Source organism: Cyprinus carpio, chromosome B7 (genome assembly GCF_018340385.1).
Source record: "Cyprinus carpio isolate SPL01 chromosome B7, ASM1834038v1, whole genome shotgun sequence".
NCBI lineage: Eukaryota > Metazoa > Chordata > Actinopteri > Cypriniformes > Cyprinidae > Cyprinus > Cyprinus carpio.
Genome location: NC_056603.1, coordinates 33,031,769 through 33,058,793, shown reverse-complemented (window position 1 = coordinate 33,058,793; position 27,025 = coordinate 33,031,769). Strand labels below are relative to the sequence as shown.

Below are 27,025 nucleotides of genomic sequence, written 5' to 3'. Positions count from 1 at the left end.
GTACAACTTAATTTTTGAAACTTTGTCCATGTTTAGCATGGGAATCCAACTCTTTAACAGTGTAAAAAACTCAGTATGCATGAAATAGCATTTCACCCCCCCTTTAATAAAACTCTTGTGCACAAATTACATGAGTTTCTGATTCTGCCTTGCAAATCAATGTCCCTTTACGATTCTGATTTTACTACATGGTCTAATGCATTAATACTGTATGACGTTCGGAGCTTCAAATGTCATCAGTCACGTGGTTTTGTCATTTCGATACAAGCATCAGCACAGTGTGTGATACAATAATGCGTTGAAAACTGTGTTGGAGCATCTGAGCCTCGGTATCAATCGTCCCATCACTAGTTTTACATCACCAATGCTTTGACACTATTCCTAAAGGAGAATTTATTCATTATTTACATATAAAGGAGGTAATCAGGAATAAATAGTAAATATTGAGTATAATACGCTTCAACCTTCTGCATTTGTTACTCAGATCAGAGCAGTCTCACCATCAAAAAGAATGTTATCTAAATTATTTAAATGAATACTTTGCATAGATAATTTGGTGTACCTACCAACCGTAAAATGGGACTCAGATAAAACTATTTTATAATTAGTATTTTACAAATTTTTACTAATACTAATTTTACAAATTAGTAAAAATATGTTCTCTATGATTAATAATTCTAATTTACAACTTAATATAAGATTTTCCACAGAGTGCATATTATAGAATATAGAAAACATTAAATGGGTTTTACTAATTCGCCCATCTGTGTCCAGTGTAATTTTGGTAGTTTAGACACTTACCTTAACTCCTTATGGTATTGTACCCCTGTTCAGAATTTTTGGTCGGGGGATACAGAGAAGTTGCATATGGTACTTGGGATTGAAATACCATTGTCTCCTTCGTTCTGCTTGTTAGGATTATTTTCGGAGACAGATGTAGCACCACATTAAAATTAGTTTACATTGCTCTAATTCTGGCAAAAAAGCTATTCTACAAGACTGGAAAATTAAGCAATTTTTCAATAATAAACATTGGCTGGAAAAAAAAAAAATTCTGTTAAGGTAAATGGTAATGCTTCACACCACTAACACAATAATTAAAATATTAAAAATTAAAAGACCAAACTCAAAATGCACCTTACTGATGATGCAAACTATGTACAGGCAAATGGGCCCAGAATGTGAATGAAAGTTATGCAACGCTCAAAACTGCACGTTAAACATTTTCCATAAAGAAAATACTTAACATGGTTTATTGCCTCAAGACAGTGAGAAAAAATTACCAAATTTGTCATCTAATTAATAAATACACTATGTACAGTTAAGCAGATGAGCCAAGGATATGAGCCCACAACCCACCAAATTTCAGCTAAGCCTTTTGTTTTGTTTTTTTTCAAAGAAAATTTCTAATAAAAAAGCCAAACTAGAGTGTAAACAAAACACCTCTTACCATTCCACAGAATCAAAACCCATTACATGATTCAATCATCACTGGTTTCATGATTTGATTCATTTATGATTATCATGTCAATGATTAGATTCCATTCGTTATCAGAATGCATCACGATTATACAACATTTATTTTGTGCACTTTTATTAAATTATATAAGCAGGCTACTTTTTAAAATAATTAAAAATGAATAATAAATCAAGACAATTGTAAAGAACTTAATCAAATAAATATAGCTTCAATACATATAAACACATATAAAGTAATGGGGGGGGGGATTAGAAGTGATAAACAAAAAGTACTTTCAACTTCTGAGAGAGTTTTAAGTATCTGAAAGTTTACAAACAATCATAGTTATGTGTTTTTCTTCTTTCCTTAGCATTATTGCTGTTTGATTATTACTGATGAGATCATAGACAGTGGCAACTTTAATAGGCTGCATTCACACTAATGCAAAAATCTGTTTCAACATATCAGATGTTTTGTCCTGTTCTTTAAACATAACTGACTGTTTACATCAATTCCATAACATAAAAGTATTCAGAGATGTAAGTAATGTCTGTCTGTACGTGAGTTTTGTGTATCTAATACATATTGCATTCCAAACGGTATAAATGTATTTATATCTAAAGTAAAGCACTGAAATAATGGTGGGTGGAAGCACACAGTCAAGCATTGCGCACCTGTCTCACAGTCCATATGCTGTGTAATGAAGCCTGCCGCGATTGTCTCTAGTGCACACACATGCCATAAGGAGGAAAAAGCCATGCTCAGAATCGATTCAGAGCATGTTTTCCCTGCACTAAGCTTGGCTTTTCCAAAATGTGCCCAGATCTCGGATTTAAAAATAGAAGTTGGATATTTTAATACTCGTGTGACAAGCACGTATGTGAATGATGTCAGTAGACTATAATCGATTACGCTCTCTGCTGGAGAGTGACACTGCAGTCGCCGGGCCTAACGTGAATACAGTCGCTGTCCATGAAAAACGCATGTAAATTCTCTTTGTGCTTAGTCAAAGCAATGTCAAGAAGAAGTGCAGTTTTGAGAGATAGCTCCTTCATAGCAATGGGTGCTAAAGGCTTGAATGGTGGCTTTAAAACACCACCTCTAGGTCCCAGGGCGCAACTGAAGGAGAACGAGGGGATACGATCATTTCGATCCGATCGATTGCCTGCCCATAGGAGAACAAAACAGGACTGGACTAATAAATAATTGTTCCAATCTAAACTGCTTTAATTTGAAGCTAGGGATATGGGGAAGTGACTTAATTGCATCTGATATATGTCACTTTGCTCACAACTGATTGGACCAGTTTGGGTATCTCTAACCCAAAATAAAACCTGCTCCGGAGCATGGTAGCTGAGTAGTTACTATGGTGGCGAAACACACTCAAAACCAACCCACCTTATTGAGCCCGAAAACTCAGGGCCCTATCATACACCCGACGCAATGCAACGCAAGGTGCAGCACAAGTGTGTTTGCTAGTTTCAGTCCGGCGGCATTCGCATTTTCCCGTCCAGCGCCATGTCGTTTAATTAGCAAATGTATTTGCGCCCATTTGTGCGCCCATGTCCGTGCTGGTCTGAAAAAGAGGTGTGTTCAGGCGCATTGCTGGCGCATTGCTATTTTAAGGAGCTGAAAATAGACTGCGCCATAGACCAACTCAAACCTGGTCTAAAGTCTGGCGCAACAAACATCCCAAATAATAAAATGAGCGTGTAAGTATAGGCGGGTCCACAACGCATGTACACGCTGCTTATTAAACACAGGGACGCACAGCAGCACACAAACATGCCAAATATTAAAAATTAAAGGATTGCAATGCATAAGAATTTTTTGTAGAATTTTTTTTTGCTTGTGGGTACACCTGGGTCCTCCAGACCTGTGGCCTCATTGGGCACCTCCATCCCTCTGGTGGCTCTACTATCCACACTCCTCAGAATGGACAACATTCCATTCCAGCTTGGTTCTTGGATCCCCTGGCTCCACCTCAGCTCACCGGCCCTGTAGTGTCACCCAGTCCCTTCCTCCTTCTGGCTTTGCGTGGTTCTCCAGTCACCCTGACTCTGCCTCGGCTGCACTTTCTCCTGGCTCTACCCTCCTCATTCCCACCCAGGAGTCCTTAGGAGTCCATAGCATTGGCATCATCAAGGAAAGCCACTGCATGTATTCATCAGCCTCCCTGTGGTCTCTGCATCTGCCAGCTCCACCTTGGACTCCTCCAGTCCATTGGACCTGTATTTTTGTTTAGCTCTGTAAATAGCTCCTGCTTTTACTCTATTTGTTGCAACCAACTCTGATAATACACCATTTTCATCCTCCTGATTGACTGCACATTTGAATAGATGCAATACAGACACATTCTGAATAGTTTTAAAAGATGATAAAGCATATTAGGCTGTACTGGCTGATGAAGTAACTTGATAATTTGTGTTTTTTTTTTCTTTTTACTAAACATTTTTATTTTGTTTATTGAAATTCTGGGTTGATATTTTAAGTATAAATATGTGTGTGACCTTAACACACACCACTTAACTATACAATAAGGTGCATCAATATCAATGTTAAAATATCCCAGCTGAATATGTAGACACAACTATAAGTGAGTCATTTAAGTTAACTCATTTTCATCTTACGCCCACAAATTGTGGAATTCTCTCCCAGCTGACATCAGGGAAGCAAATTTATTAGGTATTTTTAAATCTAGTCTTAAAACTTTTTATTTCCATTTTGCTTTTAACTGATTGTCATTCTGTATTTTTGTGTTTCAATTTGGATTGCTGTGTTTGCTTGTGTTGTAAAGTGCTTTGAGAAAGTAGCCTTTTACAGGCACTATCCTAAATAACATTTATTATTCATATTATTCATATTATTATTCATATTATTATTATTATTAATAATAAAATTAAAAATATTATCATCATAAATATCATTAGTGCTACTAACATAACTATGGGTTAATGCCCCGAAAAGTGGATCAGAGATGCTATCAAAACTCTTGCCTAAGCATCCTGGCCAGACTGACATGCCAGCAATAGTTTGACAAACGGAGTGACTTTGTGACAGAGCCATGTGATTGTCTGACCAATGGAAGATGGAGAAAAGTTTGGGACCTTTCTTCATGTTTACAGTTTGGCTTAATGATGATAGTGGCACACTCTTCAGCATTTAATACTTTCTTAAAGGGGTCATATGATGTGATTTCTGTTTTTCCTTTTCTTCTGTGTGTTATGTAGCTATTTGTGCATGTATAAGATCTGCAGAGTTACAAAGCTCAAAGTCTCCCACAAAATGATTTATTCTATCTAAAACAGAAGGCTGATCCAGACCGGGCTAAAACCCCTCGTTCAAACACGGCCCCACATGTCCATGTCACAATGTGGAAGTATTCATGTAATACCGCCCAAATGTTCATGCAAAGAAAGAAGGCATGGTTTCAGGAACCGCAGTAGTATTGATATCAGGGAAATGCTGTGTGTTTCTGTGCTAAAGCAAAAGCACTTTATTTAGCCTTCCGAAAGTAGATGCAATGAGGAATCATTTGTCAAGATTTATTTACAACAGAACAGCACAACCCAGATGTTCGAATTTGTGCAACACATTTTATGGACACGACAGTTTTGTGAACCTAGGAGAGTTTAGCTTTTAACTTTCAAGACTACAAACGTTTCACCCCACAAGGCTACAAGGCTGGTTGTGCATAGGCTATTTCTAAAAAAAAATTAAAATAAAATAAACAAAATTGGGTCAATTCTGACTTTGCTATGACAATCTGGCAGATATTCTGAATCAGCTACTGTAAGTATGCTTTCTTAATAGTTTAAGTATTTGCTGTTGACTGTTCAAATGCGGAGTTTTGCACCGCATAGAGCATCGTGTAGTATGTTTGTGTGCATGAGAGAGAGACAGTGTCACTCACAGTGTAATCAGCTTTCTTAATTGCAGCTTGTGTACTGCAAATACATAGGAGTATCATCACTGTGTCTGTCACCCGACATGACTTTCGGGCTTGAACTAATGGTAAAACTAAAGACATTATGTACTGTCTTTACATTTATGTTGAAAGCTGAAGCTCGCAATTATGATAAGGGGCATTACATTTCCAATGCATGCTTGTGGTGTTTGGCCAATCCAAATGCACTGGGTCAGCTGGCCAATCAGAGCAGACTGTGGTTGTCGGAAGGAGGGGCTTTGTAGAAAACAATGCATTTGAGCGAGGCGGGGCATAGAGGACCTACAATAGTGTACAGTATTTGAAAAAATAATGTGTTTTTTGAACATTAAATCATGTCAGCATATTCTGTTACACCAAATAATGATCTTTAAAATAGCATCATATGACCCCTTTAAGGTTTGTAATGTTTCTTATGTTTTGAAGGCTTTTCAGGTGTCTTCCTTGGAGAAGCTGGATCAAACTCTGGCTTCTTGTTTAATGCTGAAAATGCCAACAGGTGGTTTCCAGGGCCTGCAGTGTGATCAGTCTCCTGCTGGAGGTAAGGGCTTCTCTAGTTTTGAATAGCTTATTTAAGCCATTTTAGGTCCACTGTTTTAGATCTAGAGCAGTATGACCCAGATTCACTGCAGTTTAACGCAGAGGAATTGTCAAAATGTTATTGTGCATACACACAAAATATAGTCTTCATACTAATGCTCGATAAAAACTTAGTTGATGTAACTAAGAAAGTATCACTTTTCTGCAGCCTTCACTGAAAAACAGAATGATGTTAAATGAATGTTTAGAATGTTGTCACATTTATTATTGCTCAGAATAATATTGTGGGCACAGTCATTTTTAGAAGAAATCTGCATGAATTGGGAGTTTTGTGTAAGAGCAAAAAAGTGCCCCACACTGTGATCTTTTTTTTCCTCTGATCACACTTCACTAGACATTATAAAACTTTTAAAGACATTATTTTCAATAGCTTTTAAAGTTGAACGCAAAACTGACCCCATTCACTTTATTTAGATATATCAGGAGCCCATTTATTTAATGCATATGTTACTGGTCTTATTGTGCATGATTCTTTGGTGCATGTTATTTCAAAAGATAGTAGTATTAATAATAATAATAATAATAATAAAAACCTTCCCTTTTACCAAAAACTCATTTCCTTTCTTGCTGACATCACACATCCATGCTACTATACTTTTTAAACTCTCCCCTCCAACCACCTGGATGTATTTTAAATGTTACAAGCAATTTTTAATGACCCAGTCAATTTCTGATGGATAAAATCATCTCCAGCCCTAATGTCATGTCTAGTTATATTCTGTTGCATTAAGAGACTGTTATTTTTACTTTCAGTTCATCATAATGTGCCTATGTTTTCTAACTCCCTGTATGTTGTTCTTGTTTCCCTGATTTATAGTATGTTCTCTTTGGTCGCCATATTTACTGATCATGTTCCCCAACCTCTCTCTAGTTTGGTTCATTACCCTGTGTATTTATTCCATCCTCGGTTTGCTGATTATTGTTTATTATTAGGGGCCAAGCACCAAAGGTGCTTATGCACCTATTGAAATCATTGGCGTTCCTATTATTAGGGGCCAAGCACCGAAGGTGCGTAGGCATCTATTGTATCCATTGGTGTTTTTCTTCTTCTTCTTCCATTTCTTCCACCATTGGCAGCCCACTATGGCAGCCCATAGAACTGTTTGAGGGAAAGTTGTGAAAATTTAGCACACTGATAGAGGACAATCCCAATATTAAGTATAGCAAGTTTGGAGTCTCTAACTCAAACTTTCTAGCACCACCACTTGTCCAAAGTTTCAATCATGTTTATGCTAATAACTTTTGAACCGTATGGCAAAAAGTTATGGAATTCAAGTTGATTTGTCCAACCGTTCTTGAATAACACATGAACAGATTCTACAAAAAGCATGCAAAAATGGATGTGAGGCTATATCTCTGCAACAGTATGGCGTATTAAGACCAAACTTAGTGTGTGCTATAACAAGCATGACCTGGGGCTACCTGCAGTGTTTTGGTGCATTTTTTTTTTTGCTTGTAACTTCTGAATGGTATGACCAAAAATCACAAATCTCCTTAGATTTGGTGGAGCATGCTGAGTCAAACCATATCCAATTTTCCCGTATCGGCCATTTTGGGCGTCGGCCATTTAGAATTTTGTCATAAAATGCTATAATTTATGAATGCATTGACGTATCGTTACGAAATTCACTATGCGTCTTCGACACCATGCCCTGATGGTACTCAAAAAGTTTGGGGGCAGGGTTAGACCTTGTAGTCAAAAGTTATAAAGAAATTTACAAAAATGTAAATAACGTTTGAATAAATTGGGCTATTGAAATGAAAGTAGTCTCCCTATATTCTTAGGGTCATGCCGAGAACATTGATACCAGTTATGCCAAAATTGGCCAAACTTCCTGTCCGCCATTTTAATTCATGTTGAAGACCTACTTTTTGAACTCCTCCTAGACGGTGGTCTGATTTTCACCAATCTGACTCATGCTGTTAAAAAGTTATGGATTTCGTTTCAGTTCTCGTTTAGCATGTCAATGAATTTGCTGGAAAGATGCCAAACTGCATGTGAGGGCTGTATCTCTGCAAAGGTTTGACATATTTACATTAAACTTTATGTGCCATTGTCACCTCAAACTGACCACACCACATCAATTTGGTAACAGTTACCACCTATTGGTCATTTTGCCACCTATTGGTCAAGAGTAATAAACCATTCATTAACCATTAATAATTATATTTCCAAAAATGCTAATAACTTTTGATTGCATTAGCCTGTTGTAATGAGACTGGTCTCTAAATATTCCTTGGCTTATGCCGACAACATAGATACCAAATATCCCAGAGTAAGCTGGACTTCCTGTCCGCCATTTTGATTTAAGTAGAAAACCTACTTTTTCGAACTCCTCATAAACCGTTAGTCCGCTTTTCACCAAAATCGAGTCAGATGATCTTCAGACTGTGCTGACAAAAATTTATGGATTTTTTTGTCGATAAACTAAACCATTTTCATACAGTGCCGCTACAAATTTTAGGCATAGTGCCAAACTGCATCTGAGGCTGTATCTCTGCAAATATTTGACATATTGACACCAATCTTTGTATGTGCCATTGTCACCTCACACTGACCATACCTCATTTAATTTGGTAACAGCGCCATCTACTGGTCAAAAGTTTTGAGCCAATAAATTATGTTACTAGTGTATTTATGATTTTTCAGCCATTTTGACTAAAATAATCTTAAAATGGTTTTAATTAACTCATTCCTGCAGTTGGTCTGAAGCTTTCTTCTGTAGTGCTTGGCCCCGTAATTGCTGCTTGGGGCCAAGCACCAAAGGTGTGTATTAGGGGCCAAGCACCAAAGGTGTGAAGGCACCTATTGTATCCGTTGGCGTTCTCATTATTCTTCTTTCTTCTATTTCTTCTGTTTTTTTCTTCCTCTTGAGTCTATGGCAGCCCATAGAACCACTTGCAGGAAAGTTGTGAAATTTGGCACTCTGATAGAGGACAGTGAGAAAAGTCACTGTAGCAAATTAGGAGTCTCTAACTCAAACTCTCTAGCGCCACCACTTGTCCAAAGTTTCACTCATGTTTATTGAACCATAAGCCACACTAGGAAAATATTTTTTTCCTCTGAATCCTTGGCTCATGCCGAGTCGAATGAACTCCAAAATTCAAAAATCCTAAGGTTTAGTTTTTTTTGTTTGTTGCTATTTTCAATTGTCTACCGATTTTTATGAAAATTGAAACAGATTATCTTCAGACGATGCTGTCAAAAAGTTATGTAATTCAAGTTGATTATTCAAACCATTCTCGAATAACGTGCGAACAAATTCAACAAAAAGCATGCAAAAATGGTTATGAGGCTATATTTCTGCAACGGTTGGGCGTATTGAGAGCAAACTTGGTTTGTGTTATAACAAGCATGACCTGAGACTATCTGCAGTGTTTGGGCACTGTGCCACCTAGTGGTCTGGAGATAATGAAAAAAATATTTTTGCTTATAACTTTTGAATGGTTTGGCCAAAACTGGTCTCTTTAGATTGGGTGCATCATGCCAAGTCAAATGATACCAAATTTTCCCATGTCAGCCATTTTGGGCATTGGCCATTTTGAATTTTGTAGTACAATGCTATATTTTATGAATACAATGACATACCATCAAGTCACCTTTATTTATATAGCGCTTTAAACAAAAAAGATTGCGTCAAAGCAACTGAACAACATTAATTAGGAAAACAGTGTGTCAATAATGCAAAATGACAGTTAAAGGCAGTTCATCATTGAATTCAGTGATGTCATCATGCAGCTCAGTTCATTTTAAATAGTATCTGTGCAATAATTTGCAATCAAGTCAATGATATCGCTGTAAATGAAGTGTCCCCAACTAAGCAAGCCAGAGGCGACAGCGGCAAAGAACCAAAACTCCATCGGTGACAGAATGGAGAAAAAACCTTGGGAGAAACCAGGCTCAGTCAGGGGGCCAGTTCTCCTCTGATCAGACGAAACCAGCAGTTCAATTCCAGGCTGCAGCAAAGTCAGATTGTGCAGAAGAATCATCTGTTTCCTGTGGTCTTGTCCCGGTGGTCGTCTAAGACAAGGTCTTTACAGGGGATCTTTCTCTGGGGCTCTAGTTGTCCTTGTCTCCGCTGTCTTTCAGGGCTGTAGAGGTCCTTTCTAGGTGCTAATCCACCATCTGGGCTGGATACATACTGGATCAGGGTGACTGCAGTAACCCTCTGACTTGGATACAGACTGGATCTGGTGGCTACGGTGACCTCGGAATAAGAGAGAAACAGACTAATATGAGCGTAGATGCCATTCTTCTAACGATGTAGCAAGTACATCGGGTGTTATGGGAAGTGTTCCCCGGTTCCGGTTTACCTAATTAATGCAGCCTAAAAATCCTTTAACGGATTTGGATATTAGAAGTGTATTAGTATGTTATGTGTAAGCCAGGTTAAAGAGATGGGTCTTTAATCTAGATTTAAACTGCAAGAGTGTGTCTGCCTCCCGAACAATGTTAGGTAGGTTATTCCAGAGTTTGGGCGCTAAATAGGAGAAGGATCTGCTGCCCGCAGTTGACTTTGATATTTAAGGTATTATCAAATTGCCAGAGTTTTGAGAATGCAGCTGACGTGAAGGACTATAATGTAACAAGAGCTCTTTCAAATACTGAGGTGCTAAACCATTCAGGGCTTTATAAGTAATAAACAAGATTTTAAAATCTATACGATGTTTGATAGGGAGCCAGTGCAGTGTTAACAGGACCGGGCTAATATGATCATACTTCCTGGTTCTAGTAAGAACTCTAGCTGCTGCATTTTGGACTAACTGGAGTTTGTTTACTAAGCATGCAGAACAACCACCCAATAGAGCATTACAATAGTCTAACCTTTAGGTCATAAACGCATGGATTAACATTTCTGCATTTGACATTGAGAGCATAGGCCGTAATTTAGATATATTTTTGAGATGGAAAAATGCAGTTTTACAAATCCTTGAAACGTGGCTTTCTAAGGAAAGGTTGCAATCAAATAGCACACCTAAGTTCCTAACTGATGACGAAGAATTGACAGAGCAGCCATCAAGTCTTAGACAGCGTTCTAGGTTATTACATGCAGAGCTTTTAGGTCTATAATTAACACCTCTGTTTTTTCAGAATTTAGCAGTATCATTACAAAACTTGGTATGGTTTATCAGCACGATGCCCTGAAGGAGCCAGAGAAGTTTCAAGCCAGTGCCACCTAGTGGTAAAATCGAATATACACATGCTTTTCACTTTGGGTGTGGTCAACTTATTTTCAGAGTCATCTTTGTAGACTCATGAATCCTTGCTGAGTCCAGCGATACCAAATATGCCAGGTTTTGCCTTATGGTTTGTGGAACGTTTCATTTAAGCTCTTAAAAAACATTTGCCAGTATCTTAGAAACCGTACTCCGGTCGATACGAAACCACCGTTGTCACGACACGCACACAAACAGGTAGATCCAAAAGCAGTGTTTTATTAAGAGTAATCCAAAAATCATAATCCAGCCAGGCAAAGGTCAACATCCAGATAAGCAGTCCAAAACACGAAACACAAACATCCACAAGGGAATCATGGCATCGGGAACGGCCTCGGCATCGGGCACCGCCTCGGCCTCCGGAACAGCATCGGGCACCGCCTCGGCATCGGGCACCGCCTCGGCCTCCGGAACAGCATCGGGCACCGCCTCGACCTCCTGAACAGCATCGGGCACCGCCTCGACCTCCGGAACAGCATCGGGCACCGCCTCGGCATCGGGCACCGCCTCGACCTCCGGAACAGCATCGGGCACCGCCTCGGCCTCCGGAACAGCATCGGGCACCGCCTCGGCCTCCGGAACGGCATCGGGCACCGCCTCGGCCTCCGGAACGGCATCGGGGACGGCAGCGGCCTGCTCGGGAACGTCCTCCTGGATGGCAGCGGCATGCTCGGGAACGTCCTCCTGGACGGCAGCGGCCTGCTCGGGAACGTCCTCCTGGACGGCAGCGGCCTGCTCGGGAACGTCCTCCTGGACGGCAGCGGCCTGCTCGGGAACGTCCTCTGGGCTTTGAGGAACGGTAGACGCCTGTCTCCTCCTCCTTCGCCCTCTATGATGGTGAGTCGGTGGCACCTTGACGGAAGACTCAGGTGTTGAGTCAGCCATCTTGTCTGGCAACACAGGTGTAGATTCGGCCATCTTGTGCAGTGGTGCTGGGCTGGCGGCCATCTTGTGCAGTGGTGCTGGGCTGGCGGCCATCTTGTGCTGTGGCGCTGGGCTGGCGGCCATCTTGTGCTGTGGCGCTGGGCTGGCGGCAGTCCTGTCTGGAGACTCAGGTGTGGTTGATGTATCCCACTGAGAACGATGGCGCAGGTAATGGGTAAACCCCCAAAAGTCCAGGATCTCCAACCCCTTCATCTCCCATTGAGGCAAAGGGTCATCCAGGCAATTGTTAAAAAAGTCTTTCAGTGTTGCATCATTATAACCCAACCCGACTGCCATGGTCCAAAAACAATTGCGCCAGGCCACCCACCTCACTCCCCCTTTGACGAAGGGTGGTTAAGTTCCGGAGTCTCCCCCTCCGTTCCTCCATGGTGGCTGGGGAACAGATTCGAACTCCCACACCGCTGGATCTAGGCATGACGGAGTCCTTCTGTCACGACACGCACACAAACAGGTAGATCCAAAAGCAGTGTTTTATTAAGAGTAATCCAAAATCATAATCCAGCCAGGCAAAGGTCAACATCCAGATAAGCAGTCCAAAACACGAAACACAAACATCCACAAGGGAACCAGAAAAAGCAGGGTGACATAAACAAGGACTCCGTAACAAAGACAGAACAACCAGGGTATTTATACACAGGTGCAAACAATGTAAGTGGGGACAGCTGAATACAATGAACAGTGATGAGTACCAATAAGACTTGTGGGAAATGTAGTTCTGAAGTGGGGTGACGATAAGGGGAAGTGAGACCTCTAGCGGACACCCAGGGATACACAAACCAGACACTGTGACAACCGTAGGAAATTCGAAACTTTTGATAGTAAGTGCCAAATAAATGCAAACAAAGTCGTCAATTAGTCATTTTTTTCTGTTCTCATATATAAAAATGTCTATAACTCCAAAACAAAATGAGATATTTTCACCAAATTTAACACTTATGCATGGGCACACTCTAAGGACAATTCCTGATTTGGTGGGATTGTGCCTCTTGGTGGCCCTATAATTAAAAAAAAACATCAAATTGCCATTGACTACAATAGAGTATTATGAAATAAAATGCTATATTTCATGAATGCATTGGTGTACCATTATGAAACTTTGTATGTACCATCAAGACCATGACTTGAAAGTACTCAAAAAGACAGTGCCACCTTGTGGTCAAAAGTTATAATGAAATTTCTAACAAATGCTAATAGCGTTCTGTGAATTTTGCCTATTGTAATGAGACTGGGATTAAGAGATTCCTTGGTTCATGCTGAGAACAGTGATACCAAAGCTGCCATTTAGATTTTTTTTTTTAACTACTTTTTTTTTTTTTTTAACTTCTCCTTAGACCGTAGGTCCAATTTTCACCAAAATCAAATCATATCATCTTCAGACCATGATGACAAAAAGTTATGGATTTTGTGTTGATACATAAAACCGTTTTCGCATACCATGGCAATGAATTTGAAGCATAATAACAAAATGACACTTGAAGCTGTATCTCTGCAATGCTTTGGCATATTGACACCAAACTTTGTGCCATTGTCCTCACACAGAACACTCCACATCAATTTGATAACAGTGCCACCTATTGGTCAAATGTGATAAGCCAATAAATCATGTTAACAAAGTTTGTATTCATGATTTTTCAGCCATTTCAATTACAACCATCCTAAAATTTAATTTATTACTCAGTTGCATTTGGTCTGATGCTCCATGACATGCTTAACTCTTCAATTTGCCTCTGAAGTGCTTGGCATCATAATTGCTGCTTGCAGCCAGAGGTGGAAAGTAACGAATTACATTTGCTTGCGTTACTGTAATTGAGTAGCTTTTTTGTGTACTTCTACTTTTTAAAGTATTTTCAATTCGTATTTTTTTTTACTTTTACTTAAGTACATTTTGTTTGAAGTATTGTACTTCATTTTAAAACATTAATTACGGAGAAAAAAAAATTGCTTCCTGGAAACTACTGCATTAGGCTAAATAATGGGCAGGCTGCCACTAAAAACACAAGAAAGATGCAGACGGACAAGGCCGGCGTTATGGTGCAGACCCAGCTGAAAATGAAACCCCGTCATATTCTGCTGAAGTTGAACTCGAAGGAAATGAAGTGAACCCCTGGCCATATTTAAGCTCTATTATGCAGTGTAAGCTGTGTTTGCGTAGGGAGACAAACTAGCAGCTTATAAAATCTCGACATCAACCCTTTGCAGGCATGTAGAGATAAGGTGAATACTTGCATCGTTGCATTGGTGGTTAAAATGAAGTTTTGACAGTTTAGCAAATTAGCCAAAAAGACAGTGGTGCAGGGTGTGTGATATAGTTCGTCTGCGATAATATCGTAATTGTTGTTTTAACAATTTGCAATTTGACATTATCAGTATTGTGACAAAAACCAAACAAAACACTCCTACAGAGTGCCATGAAGTCTATGGGATTATTATCCTGCCATGATTCAAAACTGAAAATAAAGTTCTGAAAGGTTGAAACTAAGTGTTCGAAAACTCAAAATCTTACAAAAAAAAGTTTTGCAAGATCGAAAAATAAGATTTGCAAGCTTGCAAAATGTAAAAAAAATAAAAATATCTCTGCAAACATTGTTGTTTTTGAGATTTCCTTCTTCAGAACTGCAACATTTTTTTTACGATGTTGCGCAAAGAATTTTTCAGAGTTTCAAATTTGTCAGTGTTCTCCCATTGTATTAGTTTGTTTTCCAGGTTTGAAACCTTGTAAATGGTGATCTGAAAACTGGTGTGCGAATGTGTGAAAAAAAGTTTTGAAACTCTGAAAACTGAGGTTCGAAAGGGCAAAACTTATTACATTACATTATATTTGCACTCCTATTGCAGACTATTTTTTCAGAGCCGAGTTTACAACACCGACTTTGCGGAGATACGCCCACACAGTTGCGAGCTTGCGACTCACGTGATTTGTGGCAGCGTTGTCACGCAGCTCTGTTCTGAAACTCTGAAACTCAGACTGAGCGAAAACGAAGCTTCGCAACCTGCAACTATAAAAAAAAAAGCCTGGAGGGAGGGCCTTCTGCTCTTGGCCAATGCTTTGCTGTCTGCTGACGTACAGTCCAATCACAAGTCGTATTTACTGGAAAGGTGGGATTGACCGACTGCTCCGCCAATGACGAAAGCGCACAGGATGCGCAAACAGAGGATGCACGGATCTCTGGCCACAAGGCCCGTCTAGAGCTGCAAGAACCGCATCCATGGCTGGTATAGCGTGCAGTCCGGTCCAAAAATAAGGCTACCAACTTGTCGCGGGAATTCACTATACAATTGCCAGTAGCCACTGAGTTTACCACTGATATGCCGGCGGTGCATCAATATACACACTCACCTCACGACTCACTTTCTGTTTGACCCATGGCCTGGAGATGCACAGTGTTGCCAACTTAGCACCTTTGCAGACCCCTTTAGCAAGTTTTTTCTCTTCTTCTTCAAAAAAAGCACACCTAGCGACAAATCTTTAGGGTTTGCCCAAACCTTAGGCCTATTTAGTTTCTGAGACTTGCCGTTATTGCTGCGCGTGGTCTTTGCTTTCTCTCTCTGTGGGTCTGCTGTGTTCAGACGCACAGAGACGCATATGATGTTGCTTCTCTAATTTTACATGCAAGTGTAGCCGAAATCACAGCACAGTTGTTGTTTTTATCTTACTTTATGTGTATTTGATTTCATCAGACGACGGCTCGATTATCTGGATTTTTGTGCAGATTAATGTTTTGGAAGGGAGAGCTGGTCACTATTTCATATTCATTCTGTTGTCTGACAACAGAAACAGTAAAATATATAAATGAAAACAGTTTTTTTTTTTTTTTTTTTTTTATAGAATTTAGCTGCATCCAAATACAGTATGTGGGCAGAGAGAGGCAAAAAATGTAATAATAAACACTCACCTCAACAAAAAGAAAGCTGAAAGTGAGTCTCCGGCTGCGGAAAGTTAGTCGTTCGCTGCGTGAGGTGAGTGTGTATATTGATGCACCGCCGGCCTATCAGTGGTAAACTCAGTGGCTACTGGCAATTGTATAGTGAATTCCCGCGACAAGTTGGTATTTTTGGACCGGACCGTACGCTATACCAGCCATGGACGCGGTTCTTGCAGCTCTAGACGGGACCGCCTTGTGGCCAGAGATCCGTGCATCCTCTGTTTGCACATCCTGTGCGCTTTCGTCATTGGCGGAGCAGTCGGTCAATCCCACCTTTCCAGTAAATACGACTTGTGATTGGACTGTACGTCAGCAGACAGCAAAGCATTGGCCAAGAGCAGAAGGCCCTCCCTCCAGGCTTTTTTTTATAGTTGCGAGGTTGCGAAGCTTCGTTTTCGCTCAGTCTGAGTTTCAGAGTTTCAAAACAGAGCTGCGTGACAACGCTGCCACAAATCACGTGAGTCGCAAGCTCGCAACTGTGTGGGCGTATCTCCGCAAAGTGGGTGTTGTAAACTCGGCTCTGAAAAAATAGTCTGCAATAGGAGTGCAAATGTAACGTAATGTAATAAGTTTCGCCCTTTCGAACCTCAGTTTTCAGAGTTTCAAAACTTTTTTTCACCTATTCGAACACCAGTTTTCAGATCACTATTTACAAGGTTTCAAATCTGGAAAACAAACTGTACACTGGGAGAACAGTGACAAATTCGAAACTCTGAAAAAATGATTGCACAACACCGTAAAAAAAGTGTTGCACTTCTGAAGAAGGAAAACTCAAAAACAAAATTATGTTTGCAGAGATTATATTTTTTTTTTACCACTTTGCAAGCCTGCAAAACTCTGTTTTCAGAGTTTCAAAACTTTTTTTCACACATTCGCACACCAGTTTTTCAGATCACCATTTACAAGGTTTCAAACCTGGAAAACAAACTAATACAGTGGGAGAACACTGACAAATTTGAAAATCTGAAAAATTCTTTGCGCAACATCGTAAAAAAAATGTTGCAGTCCTGAAGAAGGAAATCTCAAAAACAACATAATGTTTGCAGAGATATTTTTTATTTTTTTTACATTTTGCAAGCTTGCAAATCTTATTTTTCCGATCTTGCAAAACTTTTTTTTGTAAGATTTTGAGTTTTCGAACACTTAGTTTCAACCTTTCAGAACTTTATTTTCAGTTTTGAATCATGGCAGGATAATAATCCCATAGAAGTCTAGATTAGACTAGTGAGCGTGGCCATTTAGAGTGAGTTTTTTTTTCACTGCGTGATTCAGTCTGTTAAAATGCATTTAGAATGATCACAAAAAAAAAAAAAAAAAAACTCCAAACTTTTTTCCTCCAAAAATCTGCATGATTACATATAGATTTTTTACAACAGTTCAATAAACAAGAAGCTAAATAAGAGACTTGTTTTTTAGACACCATATTGCCTGTTTTTGCTCTATTTCGACAACAAAAATAATTCCAAACACAGCCACCATAGCATAGTTTTGCATCTCTGAGCAATGACAGTGTTTCGTTCTTGAATGAATCAATCGTTTATATGATTCGGTTCAATTGCAACGACTCGCATATTAACAGTGACTTACTGACACCTACTGGAGGTTTTAATTTCACATTTAAAGGGGTCATAAGATGCCAATTTGATATAAGTTGATATGATTCTTTAGAGTCCAAATGAAAAGTCTATAACATACTTTGTTTAAAATTTCTCAATGGTAGCGTAAAAAACACCTTTTTTACCCTGTCAAAATAAGCTCTGTTTTTAGTAAGCCATTCTAGTAAATGTTGCTTTAAATGATGAGCTCTGCTGACACTGCCCCTCTCTTCTGTGGGGTGACAAGCAGTACTGTTTACTTTAGCTGCAAAACTTCCTAACTAGCACATATCAGGAAAGGCAATTTGCAAAGATTTATAAAAAAAAAAAAACCTTATACTAACTTCTTGTGTAGATGAAGCTCGATCACGAATGATTTGCGCGAACATAGATGCATTTAGGCAGATCGGAGATTGGCGCATTCCCTTCAAAACAAAAGTAACGTTAGTCCTCTGCGTCTTCATCGGCTCAGATGTCGGGAGTAAATGATGACTGCTATGTTCATTATTACATCCAACAACAAAACACATCAATTGCTTAATCGGAGATGTTCTTGTCTTCCCCTTCACTGGAGTCGACACAATTGCAGACTGATGACAGCTCACTCAGGGCAGGTCTAAGGTAAGACGGCCTTGACAATCAACTATTGTGGGAGGGGTCTGTCAAGAACTACATCATTCTGACAGAAATCTCAGAACTTTCTGATTTGAGAAAGGGGATTTTAAAATAGGGATTTTAAAAAAAAAAACACTGGGTGGATTTTTATCATTATAGGATGGATGTTTACACACATTTCCAACACACATTTATATTCAAACAACAACAAAAGTGAATTTTGCATCCGATGACCCCTTTAATGTATCTTTATTTATTTATTTATTTATTTATTTATTTATTTATTTATTTATAGTTTCAAATGAGTATTCAACACTTTGTCTTGTATATCAAAACATTATTTTTGCATTTGTAACTGCAGGTTAAATGCATTCATGTCCTGCATTAAACAGTGTGTAATCTAAATGCCACTTCAGTTGAAGCTTCTGTTTCCTCTGCATTGCAAAGATGAATTTTGTTGATACTGATTTAATTTGCCTGGTAACAGCCCAAATGTCTTATTATTCTAAATAACGGATTATTTTAATTAAAAACAACTAGTTTGAGATTTATAGGCCTATCCCGGGGTTGTCAAACTCAGTTCCTGGAGGGCCGCAGAGTTTAGTTCCAACCCAGCTCCAACACACATACCTTATAGTTTTCAAATAAGCCTAAATGATTAGATTAGCTGGATCAGATGTGTTTAATTAGGGTTATATCTAAACTGTGCAGGGCTGTGTCCCTCCAGGAACTGAGTTTGACACCCTTGGCTTATCCCATGTTTGCCTCCCTCCCACTGTTAAAATGTAACAAAGTAATTTTTACTCTTAGTAAATTTTAAACGAGCTACTTTTTACTTTTACTTGAGTAGATTTCTAGACTGTTACTTTTACTTGTACTTAAGTAAAAGTTCCTTTAATATAATGGTGCTTTTACTTGAATAGAATATTTTCGTACTCTTTCCACCTCTGCTTGCAGCTATATTTGTCTTTGTTTCTGCACAAGGCCTTTATGTTGTGTTTTGGTATCTTCACTGCCTGTTGGATTGTTGTGTTTATTTTGATTAAAGTCTGCTGCAAATATCTTCATGATCCTCATCATCTCCTCATCCTTGCCAGTGACGTGCAGAATAACCAACCTATAAAGATGGATCTTCCAGCAGTCCAGATCCTCCTTTTTGAACAGGGAGAACAATTTCTCAAGAACTACTCATGGCAGTTCCTATGTGTGCCATAGACCCAAAGCCAGTACTTACACCTGCCACATACCCCGAGCTAGTGCCCACGCCCACCACGGGCCCTCAGCCAGATGTTAATTCTGTCCTGGAGCTAGAGCCTGACACAAAATGCATCCTGGAGCTAGAGCCTGCTTCTATGTCCTCCCTAGAGCTGACACTAATCAGCCATGATAGTCTGGAGTGGACTCCCACCTCAGTGTTCTCTCTTTCCCCAATACTTTGGCCAGGCTTTCTGGACATTCTGGTGTAAAGCAGTTTCCTGGCCCTTCCTCCTCCACTTGCTCAGTCCAGTCATCTGGCTCTGCATCCTTCACTAGCTCTGCCTGGCTTCCTGTCTCCTAGCTCCTTCTTCTCCGCTGGTGTGGCCCAGCCTCCAAGCACCTTTATCTCCAGTGGTTCAACCCACAGTCCTTACCCCACCCCCTTATCTGGTTCTGCCTGGCTTTTTGGCAGTTCATCATTGAAAGGCAGTTGATCATTGAATTCAGTGATGTCATTCATCTCAGTTCAGTTTAAATAGTATCTGTGCAATCATTTGCAATCAAGTCAAACAGAAACAGACTAATACAACGATATCGCTGTAAATGAAGTGTCCCCAGTCGACAGCGGCAAGGAACCAAAACTCCATCGGTGACAGAATGGAGAAAAAGACTTGGGAGAAACCAGACTCAGTCGGGGGGCCAGTTCTCCTCTGGCCAGAAAAAAACAGCAGTTCAATTCCAGGCTGCAGCAAAGTCAGATTGTGCAGAAGAATCATCTCTTTCCTTTGGTCTTGTCTCAGTGGTCGTCTGAGGTCTTTACAGGGGATCTGTCTCTGCGGCTCATCTAGTTGTCCTGGTCTCCTCTGTCTTTCAGGGCTGTAGAGGTCCTTTCTAGGTGCTGATCCACTGGATCCGGGTGACTGCAGTGACCCTCTCATCTGGATACAGACTGGATCTGGTGGCTACGGTGACCTCGGAATAAGAGAGAAACAGACTAATATTAGTGTAGATGCCATTCTTCTAACGATGTAGCAAGTACATCGGGTGTTATGGGAAGTGTTCCTGGTTCCGGTTTACCTAATTAATGCAGCCTAGAAATCCTTTAATGGATTTGGATATTAGAAGCATATTAGTGTGTTATGTGTAAGCCAGGTTAAAGAGAGAGGTCTTTAATCTAGATTTAAACTGCAAGAGTGTGTCTGCCTCCCGAACAATGTTAGGTAGGTTATTCCAGAGTTTAGGCACTAAATAGGAAAAGGATCTGCCGCCCGCAGTTGATTTTGATATTCTAGGTATTATCAAATTTGAAATTTGAGTTTTGAGAATGCAGAGGACTAAAATGTAACAAGAGCTCGTTCAAATACTGAGGTGCTAAACCATTCAGGGCTTTATAAGTAATAAGCAAGATTTTAAAATCTATATGATGTTTGATAGGGAGCCAGTGCAGTGTTGACAGAACCGGGCTAATATGGTCATACTTCCTGGTTCTAGTAAGAACTCTAGCTGCTGCATTTTGGACTAGCTGGAGTTTGTTTATTAAGCATGCAGAACAACCACCCAATAAAGCATTACAATAATCTAACCTTGAGGTCATAAACGCATGGATTAATATTTCTGCATTTGACATTGAGATCATTGGCAATAATTTAGATATATTTTTGAGATGGAAAAATGCAGTTTTACAAATGCTAGAAACATATCTTTCTAAGGAAAGATTGTTATCAAATAGCACACCTAGGTTCCTAACTGATGACGGAGAATTGACAGAGCAGCCATCAAGTCTTAGACAGCGTTCTAGGTTATTACATGCAGAGCTTTTAGGTCCTTTAATTAACACCTCTGTTTTTCAGAATTTAGCAGTAAAAAATTACTCGTCATCCAGTTTTTTTTTATTGACTATGCATTCCATTAGTTTTTCAAATTGGTATGTTTCGCCAGGCTGCGAAGAAATATAGAGCTGAGTATCATCAGCATAACAGTGAAAGCTAACACCGTGTTTCCTGATGATATTTTCCAAGGGTAACATGTGAAGAGTAATGGCCCCAGTACTGAGCCTTGAGGTACTCCATACTGCACTTGTGATCGATATGATACCTCTTCATTCTCTGCTACGAACTGATGGCGGTCATATAAGTATGATTTAAACCATACTAATGCACTTCCATTAATGCCAACAAAGTTTTCTAGTCTATGCAAAAGAATGTTTTGGTCAATAGTGTCGAACGCAGCACTAAGATCCAATAGCACTAATAGAGAGATACAACTACAATCAGATGATTAGAGCAGGTCATTTGTAACTCTAAGGAGAGCAGTCTCAGTACTATGATATGGTCTAAATCCTGACTGGAAATCCTCACAGACACCATTTTTCTCTAAGAAGGAATTTGATTGTGAGGATACTACCTTTTCTAGTATCTTGGACAGAAAAGGGAGATTCGAGATCGGTCTGTAATTAACTAGTTCTCTGGGGTCAAGTTGTGGTTTTTTGATGAGAGGCTTAATAACCAGTTTGAAGGTTTTGGGGACATATGCTAATGACAATGAGGAATTAATAATAGTTAGAAGATGATCTATGACTTCTGGAAGCACCTCTTTTAGGAGCTTAGATGGAATAGGGTCTAACATACATGTTGTTGGTTTAGATGGTTTGACAAGTTTATACAATTCTTCCCCTCCTATAGTAGAGAATGAGTGGAACTATTCCTCGGGGGATCTATAGTGCATTGTCTGATGCGATACTGTAGCTGACGGCTGCATGGTTACAATTTTATCTCTAATAGTATCGAAGACATTGGGGATGCTAAATTGCGAAGGGATTTTTGATATCTCGAATGGCTTGCCCGTGGTGAGGCATTGAAGTTATGGCAAGAAATGAGAAACAGGAAGTGTCTAATAACATCCACAAACATTGTTTGCTGTTGATCAAACTTCAGGGCTTTGTTCTTTGTATGATGCCAATCACATAGATGTGACTATTACGAGTCAAAGTTATAATGCCACCAACTGGCAGCAGGAAGTGTGTCATTTTTAAAATGCTTTGAATTCAGCATCTTATTTTTACTCTATTTGCTTCAAATTTCATCAGAATAATGTCAAAACACGGCCGATGTAAAACTGTTGAGGGGATATTGATATCTAAAATATTGTGGCCTTGGTAACGTGTCAAACTTGAATATTCTTTTCTGGTGATTTTGTGGCAGATAACATGCATAGAATTTATTGAAACTCAACACATATCAGTATTAATGATAGATAGACACTGGCAAAAGCTCATAAAAGTGCATGGAAAAGGCACTCTTTAGCGGCAACTTTTGACAAAACGTGGGTTAGTTTTAGCTACAGTCACCAAACTTGCTACATATATTGGTCTAATCAAGCCGGACAACATTCTAATTTACAGTCATTAGCTACGACCAATAGGAAGTCGGCAATTTCGATTTAAATATGGATTTTTGGAAAAATATAGCTGTGAATTAATGCATACTCCTCAGAAAATTATACGATACACACCAAATGTGTCTACATAATGCCAAAACATTGACAAAGGAAACAGTAATTGCCTTACATTTTTAAAGTGCAGATTCCAAGCACTTCAAAATTGTTTACATACAGAGAAAAAGTCATTCTGAGGAAATATGCATAGTTTCATGACTTTACAATGTTGTATGGATAACAGAAAATTAAAAAAAAAAAAACTATCAGATATCTGATCTCACTCTGCCACTCTGCCTCTGTGTAAAGAAGGGGAGGGGGGTGGGTTAGTGTGTGTGTGTGTGTGTGAGGGTGGGTGTGAGAGAGAGGTCTGTTTAAACTTTTGATGGTTTAAAAGTGGTTTAACAGTAACAGTAAAACAGTTCAGCTCACAGATGAAGACTGAGCTGTAATGCAGGCAAATATATTTCACAAATGCTTATAGATCAATAAAATTGTTAAAAAATGCTTATAAATCCCTATTGTTGGCCCTATTGTTTTTCTTAGGATTCATCATCTTATTATTATTCTAATTTTTCGTCAAGGTTTTTGGGGGATTTCGGGGCCTTAACGTGCTCAAAAACTCTTGAAAATAGGCACACACATTAGAATGTGCAGCCATTAGGGCCAGGCAGAGACTGATACATGAGCGAGGCACAGGGGCTCTACAGTGCCCCCTGGAATACGGAGGGCCATATATCATACATACATGCACGTATACATATGAAACTTGGTACACATATAGATCTCATCGAGCCAAACAACTTACACAGCGTGCCATAGGCTTCGCCCAACAGGAAGTTAGCTATTTAGGGTTTTGTGAAGAACACATGCTCTGGAATTTGTTATACTCGTCATAGGTTTTTTACCCGATAGTCACCAAACTCGGTCAACATGATCTCAAGACATTGGGGAGGAAAAACTGTGAAGGGATTTTTGATATTTCAAATGGTTTGCTCGTAGCAAGGCAATGAAGTTATGGTGAGAAATGAGAAACAGGGAGTGCCTAATAACATCCACATACATTGTCTGATTTTGATCAAACTTCAAGGGTTTGATAAAGCCTTTAACCAAGTAGTGGAACATGATGGACTGTCTCCCAGACTGGTGGAAAAAGGCTTGTGTGGAACAGCTGATCAGGGGTGCTATGCATTCTGATATGATGTTGCTTCAGTTAGGGATCCGTGAACGAAGAGAATGGGCACCTTCTTTTCTGAATCTGTTAAAGGAGATACATGAGGCTGAGGAAAATGAAGCAGCCCGACACAGGATGTCTGCAAAAGCCAAATTGATACATTTCATATCATTTCATTTATTTACAGTGGGTACGGAAAGTATTCAGACCCCCTTAAATTTTTCACTCTATGTTAGATTGCAGCCATTTGCTAAAATCATTTGTTTTTTCTTCATTAATGTACACACAGCACCCCATATTGACAGAAAAACACAGAATTGTTGACATTTTTTGCACATTTATTAAAAAAGAAAAACTGAAATATTGCATGGTCCTAGGTAAGTAAGTAAGCTTTATTTCTATAGCACTTTTCACAGACAAAAAAGTCACAAAGTGCTTCACAAAATTAATTAAAATATACACTTAACAGATATACTCATGCACATAACATACAAATATACACAAAAACATACAAAACCGTATTGCTAATTAAATGCTTGTCTAAAAAGATGCGTTTTTTAAAAGCTTCCACTGAGTCCAAAGCTCTCAAAGCTAATGGAACGGCGTTCCAGAGCCTTGGAGCCACCACACAGAAGGCTCGGTCACCTCTTGTTTTAAAACGTGTTCTAGGAACAGTTAAAAGGTCTTGACCTGAAGACCTCAAAGAGTGACCAGAAGTGTATACATGCAGTATATCCTGGATATAAGAGGGAGCTTGATCATGCAAGGCTCTGTAAGTAATGGTTAAAATTTTAAACTGTACTCTAAAATTGATTGAAAGCCAATGTAGAGCCTTAAGTATAGGTGTAATATGTGTTCTTCTGTTGGTCCTATTCAAAAGTCTTGCAGCTGCATTCTGTACCACTTGTAACTTGTCCATAGAGGATTTGTTTAAACAAGTGTACAGTACATTGCAAAAGTCAAGACGAGAAGAAATAAAAACGTGAATAAGCATCTCCATCTCTTTTTTAGAAACCACAGATCTAATCTTAGCGATGTTCCTGAGATGGAAAAAACAGGATCGAACCACAGATTTAACATGACTGCTAAAACACATAGATTTATCAAAGATGACACCCAAATTTCGCACAACTTACAGTCCAATTGCACAGTTATCCGGTGCAAAAATCAGCACCTCAGCTTTGTCTGGATTTAGTTGCAGAAAGTTATCTGCCATCCAATTTTTAATGGAGGCTAAGCAATTGTGCCAGTTTGTCCAACCTATCAGGGCTAAAAGATAAATATAATTGAATATCATCAGCATAACAATGGTATGATATTTCTCCAAAACTACCAATAATCTTCCCAAGAGGAAGCATATACAGGCTGAACAGCAGAGGGCCAAGCACAGATCCTTGGGGCACACCACAGGACAAAGGAGCAGAGTCTGACATATATGTTCCTATGGACACAGAGACACTCCTGTCTGAAAGATAGGAGGAAAACCAATCCAGAGCTGATCCAGTAATGCCCACAGTTGTTTTCAGTCTATCAATCATAGTGCAGTGATCGCCGGTATCAAACGCTGCACTAAGATCTAATAGAACCAGCACAGAGCATTTACCCCCATCAGCAGCCATCAAAATATCATTTGAAACCCTAAGGAGGGCAGTCTCAGTTGAATGATTTTTACGAAAACCAGACTGAAACTTATCAAAGATATTATGAGAATCCAAAACATTATTTAGCTGATTCGCAACAACCATTTCTAAAATTTTAGAAAGAAAGGGCAACTTAGAAATAGGCCTGTAGTTTTTAAATGAAGCTGTATCAAGATTGTTCTTTTTCAAGATAGGCTGAACAACAGCATGCTTAAAGCACCTAGGAACCTGGCCCAACTGAAGAGATAGGTTTAAAATTGAAACCAAACATGGGCCAAGATGATTTATGGATTTTAAAAGTAAAGTAGTAGGTAAAATATCAACAGGGCTTTGAGATGGTCTCATCGTGCCCACTAATTCAATGATGTCATTCAGGGTAATAGGGCAGAAAGAGTCCAATATTGAAGGTCTATGATCTTTAACTATATGATGGTTAGCTGATGGAACCAAGCCTGCCCTGACAGCTCTAACCTTGTCCACAAAATGAAACAAAAAGAGATTGCAATCAACATTTGCAAACACAGGGACAATACATGCAGCAGGAGAAACAATGTTGTTAATAGTTTCAAAGAGAGCTTTTGGATTCTTTTTACAGGCAGAAATCAGATTAGTAAAATAAGAGGCTCTAGCCTCTTTAATCATTTCGTGTAAGTCCCTATAGAGCTCTTTAAGATACAGTCGGTGAACATGTAGCTGAGTCGCTTTCCATAAGCGCTCAGTTCTACGAATGGCGTCATTCATCCACGGTGATGTATTGACAGATGAAATTTCTCTAGATTTAAAAGGTGCCACTTTGTCCAACAACACAGTAAAGTGATCATTAAAAGCCTGTGCACAAGCGTCTACATCTTTCGGAATAAGAACCAGGCTTGAATCGAATGTGGCTGAAAATTTCTCAACAGTACGCTGGTTAATTAAACGTGAACAGGACTCTCGTTTAGCAGGGAGAGGATCCTCATCACACACAAGATCAAAAAAGATGCAATTGTGATCACTTATAAGAACATCTTCGATACAGACATTATTAATATTTACACCATAAGAAAAGACCAGATCAAGCGTATGCCACTTGTTGTGCGTAGGGCCAAATATATGCTGAGTGAAGTTAAAAGATTCAGTAATATTTACAAATTCAGAAGCATTTGTACAAGTATCATCATCCACATGGATATTAAAATCGCCAACAATAATCACTCTATCCAGCTTAATAATAGATGATAGGAAATCAATGAGAAAAGAGGGCGCTGGCCCAGGTGGCCGGTAAACTAGAATACAATAAAAT

The 27,025-nt window shown here is 39.3% G+C and overlaps 1 protein-coding gene across 1 annotated transcript in view; it reads left to right on the top strand.

The window, feature by feature from the left end:
* LOC109052121 (B-cell scaffold protein with ankyrin repeats-like) overlaps positions 1–27,025 on the top strand; it is a 173,663-nt gene that overhangs the window by 60,596 nt on the left and 86,042 nt on the right. The window contains exon 6 of the mRNA XM_042728372.1: positions 5,832–5,946. Coding sequence (XP_042584306.1) covers positions 5,832–5,946 — 115 coding nt within the window. The remainder of the gene's footprint in view (positions 1–5,831; positions 5,947–27,025) is intronic.